Genomic DNA, 14,225 nt, shown 5'->3' on the forward strand with positions numbered 1-14,225 from the left:
CCCGCAGTCATCTGCCTATGGCTTGACGTGGATGGACTTGGGGGGACGGTAGGGGAATGTGTTTCCGGATGGATGAGTTTTTTTCCCCGATGATCGCGCGGAGAATTGAATTATGAGGGCCTAAAGAAATGCCAGATACGGAAATAAAGAAAGAGGAAGTGTCTGTGTAGGATTGGGTATATCTTATACTGTTTCTGAAAGCTACTGTCTATAGGTAGTTTGTGAGGAGGGTCAAAAATTAGTGATTGTATAACACCAACTCTAATCCCTCTCTTTAATCCTTTTCTGCATGCCGGTATCAAACAGGCTTTCTATCGTTTTAGATGAACCATTTAATAGCATCTTTCCATTCTGCAGAATGATAGATTATAGAAAACTGAAAACAGATGGATAAGAATTAGTTGATGCAATAACTGTTTATGATTGGTCCGTTATTAGACATCTAACGATCTAATAAATCGTAATCTTTGATTGGGAAAATAAATTTCATGTGTTCTTTTGTCGAAAAACCATTCTACCCTCGCTTGAGACCGACTAACTCAGCCACGTTATGAAAAAGACCCATAAAAATTACTCCCACCATCGACGATGAAACTCGAACCCGGGTCTTTTCCACCCGGTGTGGGGAAGAGGGCGATCCTACCAACTATGCTACCCGCGAGGACATCGTAAATATATTGATTTATACACAATATACATAAATAATCAAATTTATATACACTGCCCTGCAGTATATACGGATACCCCTCCATGGATGGGGGGGAACAGGTCCTATGCATGCAACACATCACAGAACCTGCTATAAATATGCACACTGCCCTTCGAATAAACAATTGCAAAAGTGGACATGCAAGATGACACTTTCAACAGAATTGCCTCAACAGTTCAACAGAATTGATCACTTCAATAAATGCTAGATGCCGATTAACATGGTGTATGGAGCGCGAATCCTGGATTGTAGAGCAGTGTGAAAACAGTCCTATGGACAGACGCGTCGAGGTTCGTACTCTACCAGTCTGATGGCCTTTCCTGGGTGAACAGTTCCTGAATGTATCCTCCAAACAATGAATTTTTGTGGAAGCAGTGTCATGGTATGGGGCTCCTTTCATGGTTTGGCTTGGACCCATTAGTCGTTATCGAAAAAACCATGCATGCTGTGCAATACCAGGAAAGCCTAGACAATTATGCACTTCCAATTCGTACTTCGGGGAAGGCCCATACCTTTATCAGCAAGACAACGCACCATTCCATACTGCTCGGGTTGTAAGAGAGTGGTTTGAGAACATGGGTGTGGAAAAGTTGGATTGGCCAGCCCAGAGTGCTGATCTGAACCCTATCGAGCATCTTTGGGATGTATTGGATCGTCGGGTACGTGCACGTCGAAATCGCCCAGAGAACAAGACCGAACTGATGGCTGCGTTAAAGGCCGAGTGGAGGAACATATCACCTGACATTTATAAAAAGCTGGTTGAGAGTATGTCGCGAAGATTGAAGGGCGTCATAAAAGCAAAAGGTTTCAGCACAAAATATTAAATGACAATAAAAGCTCTGTTTTGTCTAAAGGCAGGTGTCTGGATATCAATGGTAGGGCAGTGTATATTTCCATTTGAAAAATCCGATCAAACACATCTGAACTGTCTACGCTTTGCACAGAAATAGTCTTCCGTGCGCATTAATACATTTGGAACCAGATGAATGGGATGCTTTCAGAGTCCCAACGTTGATTCATGATGTCCAGAAGACCAGACAAATCGACCAGAGGACACACGCAATTTACAGACATAATACACATGGGTAGCTGAAAGTAACTTTCCTGGTGACCCTAATGCAATAGTTTAGTTTGTATTTTTTTTTATAGCGCTCGACAAAAATAACAGAATACATAGCAACGCGGTGTAACTCGTGCAGTTTGCAATGAAGCGGGAAAAAATGAGATACAGTTCTGTTCTCTGATGAGTCGCGTTTTAGCCCACAAACAGATTCCAAACGTTATTTGATCTGGAGATAACGTGGAATGCGGTACCATTCCTACAGAGAAAGGGACATTATGATCAACGGTCGCACCCCTTTGCATGGAACTCAAGTGATGGAGGAATACCTTGAAACTGAAGATATCCAACGACTGCTTTGGCCAGCACGATCACCAGACTTAAATCCGATTCAACATATGTGGGACGCTCTTAGGTGTCGCATTGCATGCCGACAGCCAACTCCTTGGTAACTTGGTGAGCTAAGGTCTGTGCTGGTGGGAGAATCGGATTTGAAAAATCCCATTCTTCCACCAGAACAGACTCTTATAGACATAAGAGTCAATAAGAGTATTGCCACAGAATCTTATAGACACCCTTATGTATAATTTTCGTTATGTGTTCTCTATTCATTAAAAATATTTTACGATGGCCAATACATACTTTGGAGAACCTTACGTGTAAATGGGACTTAAAATAAGCTCATAACAAAAGAGGATTTAATTTTTTTTCCCTAACAGGTATAATAAATATTACTCAGTAATTCAGCATTTCACCTTGTCACACTAAACACGTATTTAAAAATTTTTCTGACTTACATTTATTCGATCTTTTCTATAAGAACAAGAGAGTGGATATTCGAAACAGGGTGGAAGAGCTACAGCAAGCTTAAAATCAATATCCTACATTTATTTTTCTTGAGCTATCACTTTAGTTAACATCACAACAGATAACTTTCGCTGCTGGCCAATTTTAACGCTTCCTAACACCATAAAGATGAATTTCATCCCTAATCTTTAAAAGACGAAACACAGATCTCTGTATCGATCTCTGATTTTTAACTTACTTCACCTCATTCATTTCATTGTTAATAACCTCAAAAAGCGAAAGTTAATTAAGAGCCAAAATTAAAACATTTCGCAAAGTGATACCTCTTGGAGTGCACCAGTTGTACCAGAGCAGCTCTTGTTTCTCACAAGAAAGCACCTGTTAGATAATTCAAGTTAACTGACAGTTGTGTGTTGCTTCGTTATCCTGTTCTCTCTCTCTCTCTCTCTCTCTGTGTCTATCTATCTCTCCATCCCTCTCTCGAGAGGCTGCTCAACTGTGTATTGTTTACGAAATTGGGCATTGTTATGAAAGTGGTGGTTGCCTTGGAACTTTATTTCCATTACTAGCTTATCATTTATTTAAATGAGTCCTTTAAAGACTTGGCCTGGCTAACGTCCATTTCCCTTTCAAATTATAATTGCTATTTGATCCGTCCGCTCAGAAGGGTTTAAAACAATAGCCGAAGCTTCGTAATCTCCGTGATCTGTATTACGGCAGCCGGATATTAGAGATAATGGGAATGACTTCGTTTTGTTCAGTAATCTCTTTCAATAACATGGAAAACATGAGAAGCCAGTTGAAATAATGAGGGCGATCAAGACTTGGTCTGACTTAGAAGCGACTTTTGGTAAGCAGCAGTTTGCCTGATGATTAGATAACGCACACGCATTGGGTACAACCAGCAAGATTTTGTACCTTTTTACTTTGCATACCACGACATTCGCGTGATCGAATTATGTAAATTGAAGCCTACGTAAAGCGAAAAAAAAAAAACAGAAAGAAAGAAAAAAGAGATCTTGTGAAGGACTTAAATGAACAGAGAAAGGAATAACATCCAAATAATTCAGCATTTTATTCAATAAACATGTTTTTTTTTTAATGAGCAATTTGTTTTCTCTTTAAAATGGTTGGAATCTATGGTGTCCAAGGCCACGAGGTATCAATCTGTCATATCTGCAGTTTTCAAAATGATAATCTTTTTTACCAGTAGAAAGTAGTCTGTGGTCTGTTTTTGAGGGATGAAAAACTTAATCTCTGGGGAGTAAAAATTATCCCACAAACTTGAAAAGGTCTTCAGATCCCAGAGGTGGAGTATTCTACATTGGTTTCTGTATTACCTACGTGTAGCAGTCACCTGTTACTTTTGTATTTATGGTCTTGGCGCATTATAGCCTTAGTAGCTAGTGCGCCAATAAAATCAAAACCAACCAACTTTTGTATTTCTCACCAAGAATCTGCCATAAAAAATCCCAAATAACTCATACTTTCCCTATCTAAAAATAACCACTCAATTCTGCCATGAATGTTACCAAACGCTCTGCCTTTTTTAGTTGGCAGGTAGTTTATTTCAATTCCACAGGACCCTGCCTGAAAGTGAACTTTAAAAGATCCAGCTCTCTGTTATTCCCTAAGATTTTGTGGCTCCTAGTTCTTGCCTCTCCTACCAGTGAAATATTTTAGTGAATCCCTTCCTTCAGGGCCTTATATACCTCTATCTAGTTCAACCTTTTCTAAGATTGTCAGGTTGTCAAGCTTTGCATTCCGCACACCTAAGCCGCTCTTCATATGGTTGTCGGTTAGCATCCCACAAATCCGGTTTCCCTTCTCTGAACCCTTCCTAGAAGTTCTATGTCTATCCAGTTGACCTTTGAATTTATTCAAGCTGTCACCTCAACTACCTGCGTGGGCAACTTGTTCCAGCAATCAACGGCTAAAAGAAAACTTCCTACAATCTAATTTAAATCTCAATCCCTGTAATTTGAATTTATAAATGTAAGAATTCTGCCTTCATTCATTTTCCTAATCCCTCTCAGAGTCTTATAAACCTCAATCAAGTCACCTCTGAGGTGCCTAGTTGCCAAGCTCTGTAGACCACATAAAAACGGAGTGTTTCCTCATACAACTCGAATGGTGAGGTCGGCCTTCTGCCGACCTCACCATTCGAGTTGCTCGTCAATGGACCCTTTCAAGAAGCTCAATGTTCAGATGAGTTCTCCATATTTGAACACAGTATTCCAAATATGGTCTTACAATTGCTTTGTACAGTGGAATTATGACCTCCCTATCTGTACAGGATAACGTACGATAAATCATCACCATGAGCTTTCCTGGCTGCTTGTTTATACTGTTCAGAACACTTCATATCTGCCCATAGTGTAACTTCCAGATCCTTTTCCTACTCCAATGTTTTCAATTCAACCACATCAAGTCTGTAATTTATTTGTGGGTTGCTATTCCCCAAGTGTAAGGCCTTGCATTTAGCATCATTAAACATAGCTGCCACTAATGTCTTACTGAATCGTAACCCCAAGTCTTTTTATTCCGAACCATTTTTATCCCTTCTCCTCCCCCTAGTTTTTAACTCCTAGATTTCTGTTCCCCAGGTGCACAACCTTACATTTGGAAGCATTAAACTTCAGTTGCAATTTTTCAAGCCATATCTATAATCGATCCAAATCATTTTTAAATTCAGGCCTTGTTCTGGTCGTTAATCACCCTCCCTACCTTCAAATCATCAACGTATATTGACAGTTTACCCTATATTTCTCGTCAATATATTAGGTCCCTATGTTCTTAAGGTTACTGTATTACCGAATCTTTGGGTGTAGCATAAACTTTTAGCCATTTTGAGTATAACAATTTGATAATATACTAGCCCTGCGAAAATATTAGAGAACGTTTTAGCACCCAAATAGAGGTGACAACTGCAGTCCGCGTGACATTAAAAATGATGTGCCGAGTTAGACGAAATGAGCGAGAATTTTAAGTAACCACAGCACTAACTCCAACGTCTCTTCAAATAGCAGCAACCAATCAAATGCATTAATTGGACTTAATTAATCGTGTGTTTAACCACAGTTAAGAAGAAATTAAAGATTATTTTCCACCCTCAGAGAACTGAGAAACGTGATCATCCACTTGGAAATCCACTAATATTATGCAGCAAATATTTAACTTAATGTTCTGGTTTGGATCTATGTGTGATGTGCACATTCAAGCACAAAACTACATTGAAAAGGTCCACAGTGAACAAACTAACACATCTTAAACTTAATACTATATGAAAATTCGGAATTTAGCAAAATCTCTTATGAAAGCCGAGATGATTGAAACATGCATCAACTATTTCGCAATAAAGCGAGAGAGAGAGAGAGAGAGAGAGAGAGAGAGAGAGAGAGAGAGAGAGATGCTACTTTGTCAGCAATTTCCTCTCAATGGATCTTTTCAGTTCGTTGGATAATCTGAAAGCAGTCAAACACACTGTTAATTCACAAATGCATTTATTATTAACTGGGAACAGAGTAAATACTAGTAAATATTAGATGAAGCCTCTAGATGATAAAATCACGTTTGTTGTTTGAACTGGCAATTAAAGGCAAGTCATAACTCAATCGACATTTGAGTACCGTTACAGAAGAAAATGGCTTGAACAGAAGAGAGAATAAAAATGTAACAGTTTTTGCTGATTTTTACCAATTCGCTTGGAGAGAGAAGGGATGATGTACCTCAGAGCTTTTCGTCTGAACATTTATATGAGATATTTTTTTCCAAAAGTTATTCATCCAGTCGTCTGCAACGGCATCAGTGAGCAATCGTCTGCAAGCATCGGTGGGCAATCGTCTGCAACAGCGTCAATTGCAAATCGATTGCCAAATGCGAAATATCATCTTCTGTTTATCTTGGTCAATGGAGCAGTTTTAGGAGCTGCAAATTTTTTGTGGTAATTCTCTTATTTTAAAAGATTACTCTTTATATTGACAAAACATAAAATATAACTGCAGTATTGCTATCTGATGTTGGGCACCCACAGGTTGCTGTCGTTTCGTTATTTTTATTTATGTTTTTATTTTTTTCAGTTGTTACAAATACAATTCAATGGCAATAGATTGTGATGCTGTTGGTATCTCTTTTCAAATTAAAATTTTGTCATAGAATTAATTTTTCTTTAATAAAATTTAAATGTATTTTCAGGCGAACAATGAACTCAATATTCTACAGATCATTTCAAATACTCAAAAGACGTTGGAAAAGAATGTTGTGGTAGGGTTTTAGGAGTATCTGAGACTAAGACCATGTTGCTCCATGTATATATCCGTAAATTGCATGTGCTGTGAGGTCGATCATCTGTTTGCTAGACGAAAAACCCGAGTTTCCGGGAGAAAAAAACATGCTTGAGACCGATTAACTCAGCCACGTTGTGAAAAAGACCCATAAAGATTCCTCACGTCATCGAAAGGACTCGAACCCTAGTATTTTACACCCAGTGCGTGAGAACAGCGATTCTACCAACCGTGCCTCCCACCAGGGCTTGTTAAAATGATCGAAAGAAAATGGAAAGGCTCTAGAACGTGGACAGATTAATAAAATTACAAATTTTATGTATTTAGCTTTTAAACTCTCCCGTTAAAGTGGCTTGATTGTTCATAGCTGGCATTTTAATAGTACAAGGACAATGGCAGCAAAAGAATTTGATGCAATTTTAAATTTCAAATGCAGTGGATGTTGCATGAATAGATTCAATTGTTACTCCTGTTCGGATGGGAAATGCAGCGGACTTAAGCGAGTTTGACAGAGGACAAATCGGGTCAGAGCATATCCGAAACGGCACGGCTGGTGAGATGCTGACGGTCAGCCGTGGTTAGTAGCTACCGAAAGTAGTCCGAGGAAGGGAAACCCACGAACCGCCGGCGAGGTGTTGGCCGACCACGGCTCATCGATGCTCGAGGTGAGCGAAGGCTCTCCCGGATGGTACGTGGCAACAGAAGGGCGACTGTGGTGCAACTCGCCGGTAATTGGAATGCTGGTGATGGAAGTAATGGGTCACAACACACAGTACATCTAACCCTGCTGAAAATGGGGCTGTGTAGCCGCAGGCCGCTCCGAGTGCTCATGCTAATCACGGTTCCCTGGCGACAGTGCCTACAATGGTCACGCGAGCATTGAACCTGGAAAGCAAGCGGGTGGCGGCGGTGTCATGCTTTGGGCGATGTTCTGCTGGGATACCCTGGGTTCCAGGGTATCCCAGTAGAACATCGCCCAAAGCATGACAGGGTACACCCTTTCATGGCAACGGCCTTCTCTTCTGGCGGTGCCGTCTTTCAGCAGGATAATGCGCCATACAACACCGCCCGGATTGTTCGGGACTGGTTCGCGGAACATGAGGAAGACTTCCAGGTATTCCCTGGCCTCCAAATTCCCCAGACATCAATCCTATCGAGCATCTGTGGTTTGTGTTGGAACAGCAACTGCGATCTGTGGCATCTCATCCACGGACCTTACAGAAGTTAAAGGATCTGCTGGTTACGTGTTGGTACCAGATGCCACAAGACACATTAGAAATCTTGTAGCGTCCATGCCTTGCCTTGCCGGGTACGAGCTGTTTTGGCTGCAACATCATATTAGGTAGGTGGTCATAATGTTTTTCCTCATCGGTGTATGGGACATTAATGGGGTTATATAAAAATTACCAAAAAGGTCATATTACACAAGTCGATACAATATACGCGAAAATATGGTCACATGACTTTAGTGCGGTGTATGATCCCCTCCAATGGCTAAACAGGCCTGGCAGCGGTGAACTATGCTCGACATAAGGGTGTCTATAAGATTCTGTAGCATAAAATCCCATTCTTCCACCAGTGCAGATCTTAGCTAACCAAATGACCAAGGAGTTGGCTGATGGCGTTCGGTGCGACGCGCAAGAGCGTCCCACATATTTTCGACCGGATTTAAGTTTGGTGATCGTGCTGGCCACGGCAGTCGTTGGATGCCTTCAGTTTACAGATATTCCTTCACCACTTGAGCTCTATGTGCAGTGGCGTTGCCGTGTGTGAAAAGAAAATCTGGGCCAACCGCATCCCTAAAAACCGCACATAGGTTTCTAGGATCTCCTCTCGGAACCTCAGTCACGGTACCCCTATGAAATACATGGCGAGGTGCGCCATGTATCACCGCCTCCACTGCATTTCCCTCCCCTCCAAATTCCCCAGACATCAATCCGATAGGATTGATGTCTGGGGAATTTGGTCCCTTTTTAAGTGTCCCTTTCTCTGGTGTTGGAGGGGTGGTACCACCTTCCTGGCTGTCTCAAGATAAAATAACGCTTAGAATCTGTTTGTACGTTAAAACAGGACTCATTAGAGTTCCGTTTTAGCCTGCGATTCACATGTTCATTGCATGAACCAAGTCACATATTCATGGCACCCGTTTCGACGAGCTTTGTAGTGGTCTGGGGTTAATAGGATGCAAACCACTGGCTTCCTTGCTTGGAGTCCACTTGAATTGAGCCTTCTCAAAAAAAAATCGCAGCAACCTCATGAGACAGTTGGTGACAGGGGGCATCTTGCTGTTAGAGCCAGAGACGACCTGTTCTGGATGATGTCGCCCTCGGAGACCTTGGCCAGCTCTCCTTGTAATGGTCCTGTCTCCCGAAACTGTTTCCATAGTGCCGAAATGATACTGCGTGACACATTAAGCCAACCTGCCACCTCTGCCTGCGACGGCCCGCCATCTTAACGAATCATCTAAAGTTATTCTAAATGATGATGACTTGTCATCCTGAGTACTGAAGATGTGGCTATCCCACTGGGTTGTGAAAACCCAGTGGGATAGCCCCAAAAAGATCATGTTGTCAGTCCAATGGTATCATCTTTACAGATTACCTCCAAAACGACAACGGCATCACAGGGGAGTACTACAAAAACCTGGAAAAGTCAAGACAGACTAAGTTGAAGCGACCTGGGATCCAAACGTGTTTACCTCCTTATGCCTAACCTACAATACTCCTGCTCACAAGGCTTTTCTCACACTAGAGAATCCCTTGTGGATTATAACGAAATAAATCGGCCTTTAAATTCTAAAGGCGCAGAATTATTGTTTTAATTCGAAAACGAAACGTTTGCCATAAAAACCTGAAAATTTCATCTTATATCTTACCTCTTGGTCATTGACATACCACTTGACCTCAGCCTGCTCTTTCGATTTTGCGGAAGTACAGTTGACGTCAACTATGTCTCCAACTTTATACTGAGGTAAAGCATTGCTGATTGTTGGTCCATGCTGGTCAGGGGCATCATGGAGCACTATACAGAAGAGAACTTCATAGCTTTAACGAATGAAGATTTCAAATTCAACATTACATTGCCAGTCTACATTATATCGTATATTCTATTAATTAAAGAAAGAAAAAAAAACTTTAAACTTTTTAAACTAAATATTAACATCATATTCAGAAAAAGATGACTGAAAAGACAAAAAAAAGACAAGTCCATTGCCATCTAGTGTGCGTAAACCAGAATATCATCGAAAGTTAGTGGAGTTCATGTCAAGTCGAATCTCTGCTGCATTTAGGTGCATTAAGGTGCATTTAATAAAGTGGACACTTAGTGTAAACATGGCAACATTATGGGTACATTTTTTGTTTTAAGATGAGCTGTAAATAAGTATTTACCCTCCTAGAAATATTTGAGTTAGGAATTAATCTTGGCTGCCAGTTTCATCCTGTTCTATGTAGCTACCTTCTAGAGTTTTACATTTTATCCGTTTGCAGATAAGCTCTTTCAGGCCTCTTGAATAAACCCCTAACTTTGAGCAGACCATTCATTAATTGCCTCCTTATCAGTCTGAAATCTGTGGCCCCAAAATGGTTTGTTCATTTTAGAGAAGAGGAAGAAGTCTGAAGGTGAGAAGTCGAGAAAATAAGGTAGGTGCCACAGATTTTCAAAGCCACGCCTACTTGAAAAGTCTACTGTGAGAACACCCTTTTGAGCAGGAGTATTTGTCTGCTAGAAGAAACCAGCAGACAATACTCCTGCTCAGAAGCTAGAAGAAAACCTGGAAGACAAAGGCGGAGATGGATAGATGAAATTCATGAGTTTGTGGGTAGTAAATGGATGGCCACTGCTCAAAACAGAAGGAACTAGAAAGTTGCTGAAGAGGCCTTCATCCTGCAGTGGATTGAAAATGACTGATGATGATGATGATGATTGTCTGCTAGGCATAAGGACATTTTGGATAGCTTTCCACGTCTGTTCAACTTAATAGTATCTCGTGACTTTTCCAGGTGGTTTCTGTAGTACTCCCCTGTGATGTCGTTTTGCAGGTAATCTGTAAAGATGATATCTTTAGAGTACCAGAGGACTGACAACATGATCTTTTTTTGGCAGACAATCAAGCCTTGGCTTTTTTGGATTGATAAAGATGAATGTATTCATTTTTATCTCATCTGTTTTCTTTCTGGGTCATAGTGCTGTAACCAGGATTCATCTATTGTCACAAATCAGTTAAAAAATTATCAGCATTCTCTCTGCAAATCTGCACAATTGTGCAGAACACTCTTTCCTGTGGAACTTTAGAGGAGGTATCAACAATCTCGGAAACCACCGGGCTGCCACTTAGAAATATGGAACTCATGCATCATGATGAAAATAGACTCTTGGCTAATGTTCACTTCATTCTCTATAAAATTTGTAGTCAGAAGTCTGTCTTCAAGGACTAGTTGTTCCACTTTAGCCACAGTGACAGGGTCTGTGGCTGAGATGGGTCTTCCTTCTTTGGAGCCATTATGCACACTGCTTCGCCCATATCTGAACTATCTTTTCTATTTCAGTCTCATGTGATGAGCTGACCTCCCCATAGATTTGTTTTTTGTCTTTGCCTTACAAATGAAGACCTTTTATAACGGACCGGTCCTCGACCTTCACCAGCATACCATCTCTCGCTGTATTCACAGCTTTAGTTCAGTAACGATGAATCTAAAAATAAATTAAATAAATTTAGGTGAGGGTATACGTATTGATCGCCCCTCGTATAATAAATTTTAAATAAATAAATACGCAGTAAAAATAAATATATAAGTTAGAATTACAAAGATATAAACGTGTAATTAAGAGACCAATTTCTCGGTAACCATATCTAGATCCATGTTGAAAGCTTGGACTTCTAAAACTTCAGCTAGTCTTTGGTTGCAGAACAGTGAAGGGGTGTGGCAGCTTAGCAAGTTAAGCGCGCTAAGGAGGAAAGTAATGAGGTTGAAGTTAGCACCACGGTTCGAAGCTGTAGTTTAACCGAAGAATATCGTATAAAGGAGAAGACCTGTGTGAAGAGAGGAATGAAATGATAAAACGTAAGTGAAACTTAATCCTAAATAATCAATACTCAGTTTTTAAAACAATTTCATTATATTTAAGTTGTAGATTGGTAAAAAATGTGGTAAGCCTGTGACGATTTATTAGAGCCATGAGTACCACTGACACTCAATTGCTGTGGTAAGAAAGATCTGGAAAAAATGCTCTCGGAGGAGAAATCACTGTCTGAATCCAATGTCTTTGGCTGGAACATTGCAGCTCGGAGCTGTTTGGAAACTTATTGATTTAACGAGGAGTGATTTTGGCGTCATCTCAGAGAGCGTAAGAAAATGGAAATGTGTCCAAACGTTACGAGTTTGGGATTACCAGTCAGTTGTTTCCATATTTCATTCGGCTTATTTTTTATTTCTTTTTTTTTCATTCGAATTGAAGGTAAGCTGTTAAATTATATCTTCAAGGATTAATATAATGGATTAAACCTTAGGTACAGAGATTAATTCTTTGGCCCGGTTTTAAAAGAGCCACTTTTTTGTGAATTTGTTTACAATATGCATAATGCATAAAATATATTAGCTATGTATTTTATGAAAAAGATTTCTTAGAACCTTGTACAGGAACTGTGTAGTCAGATATCAAAAAATTTCTTTTAGATAAAAGTTCATCACCAACCTAAATAGACACTGACGCATCACCTCTTCAGGGGAAACTACAAGGTACAACTGTAATCTAATGAGGAATGTGGGATTTCGATAAGTCCACAACCCAGAAACTTGGTCGTTGAGCTGCTGTAGATCTTCAGTGCGACAACCAATGAACGAACTGCCAAAGCCAAATTTCTGTATCGTCAAAAAGGATGAAAGCATGCGAACCAGAAGAATATATGCCCATTAATAACGACCTCTGATTGAGGAGCATAAACTTCATAACTACTATAAAAATATACACTCGGTGATCACTGAATTGGGACAACCCCATCCGTAATGGACTATGCCTCGTATCTCGCAGTATAAAAAGATGAACAGCTCCCTCTGTACGCTAGAGCAGTGGTAATTTATATCTGGTTGTGCAAGCCAAAGTGATAAAGTAGCAGTTATGGGTCGTAGCGAAGATGTCACGAAGTTTCAAAAGGACATGATTGTGGGAGCTCGTGCGTCGGGTGCTTCCATAACGGAAAGAGCACGTGTTGTCGATTGCTCACGGTCCACTGTGGTTAAGGTGAACAAAGAATAGTGTCGAAAGAGTCAAACCATCTCCCGCCGACAAATCTGTAAAGGATTACGCAGGGTGGATGTTCGTGGTGGAGTGCGTTGTCCAGCTCAACGACAGGTCACTATGCGACAATTGACATCGCAATACAGTAAATACGATGCGCAGCACATTCAGACGATTGGGGTTCCACAGCAGACCTCCCAAGAGATACCCTTTTCTCACTGCTGATAATCGTCGACGGAAAATGCTGTGGTGTCAATAACTCGCTGGTTGGACACTGGAGGATGAGAAACGAGTGTGCTGGTCGAATGAGTCCAAATGCCTGGTACAGCACGCCGACAGACGCCTTCGTATGTGACTCAAGCAACAAGAGTCCGTGGACCCATCGTGTATGGTGCCCACTATTCAGGCAGGTGCCAATGGTTACTTAATATGGGGCTTATTTTATTGGCAAGAGCTAGGACCCCTAGTGCGTATGGACCAACGTTTCACTGGTGTGGTCTACCGGCAGCTCTTATGATACTATGTGCACCCTGCAATGTTGCTTTTTTTCCTGAACAGATACAGAATCTTCCAAGACGATAATGCCCCGTGTAATCGGGCCCGCGCTATGCTGTTGGGTGATATCTTAACTGTCTTCAAGAATAACACAGTGAATGTTGACTGACCTCAATCCTATTAAACACCTGTTGGATGTTTTGGAACGGGAAGTGAGGCGTACGGACACGCAACCGTCATCGATTTTGACACTGTGGAAAGCCTTGCAGGCAACATGGCTGCAGATCCCTACGGACATCTTCAGACATCTAGTGGAGTCAATGCCTAAGCGAATAGCAGCTGTTATCCTTGCGAACGATGGCCCAACACGGTATTATTAGGTAGGTCGCAATTCAGTAATCACTGAGTATAATTACTAACTGAATTCTTCAGGAAAGGAAATCACTGGTGTGTCGAAAGCAACTATCTCAATGAGAGGAAGATGAAAGGAGAATGGAGAATGAACAGCAGAAAGTCGGTACTCCAAGAACAAGTCCGGAGGAATTTAATTGACATATTCTGGGGAATTGTACGCCAGAATCGAAGAAAGCCTCTTCTTTATGTAAAAAAATCGATTGATTCGACTGGAGTGGTG

The 14,225-nt window shown here is 40.9% G+C and overlaps 1 protein-coding gene across 1 annotated transcript in view; it reads right to left on the minus strand.

Moving 5' to 3' along the window:
* Positions 1-261: 261 nt before the first annotated feature.
* LOC150092000 (uncharacterized) overlaps positions 262-14,225 on the minus strand; it is a 155,904-nt gene continuing 141,940 nt past the window's right edge. The window contains exons 6-7 of the mRNA XM_090370771.1: positions 9,735-9,880; positions 262-351 (exon numbers count right to left, since the gene is read on the minus strand). Coding sequence (XP_090226897.1) covers positions 262-351; positions 9,735-9,880 — 236 coding nt within the window. The remainder of the gene's footprint in view (positions 352-9,734; positions 9,881-14,225) is intronic.

This window comes from Mastigoproctus giganteus, chromosome 1 (assembly GCF_048544385.1).
Source record: "Mastigoproctus giganteus isolate SK-2022 chromosome 1, ASM4854438v1, whole genome shotgun sequence".
In the NCBI taxonomy this organism is placed as follows: domain Eukaryota; kingdom Metazoa; phylum Arthropoda; class Arachnida; order Uropygi; family Thelyphonidae; genus Mastigoproctus; species Mastigoproctus giganteus.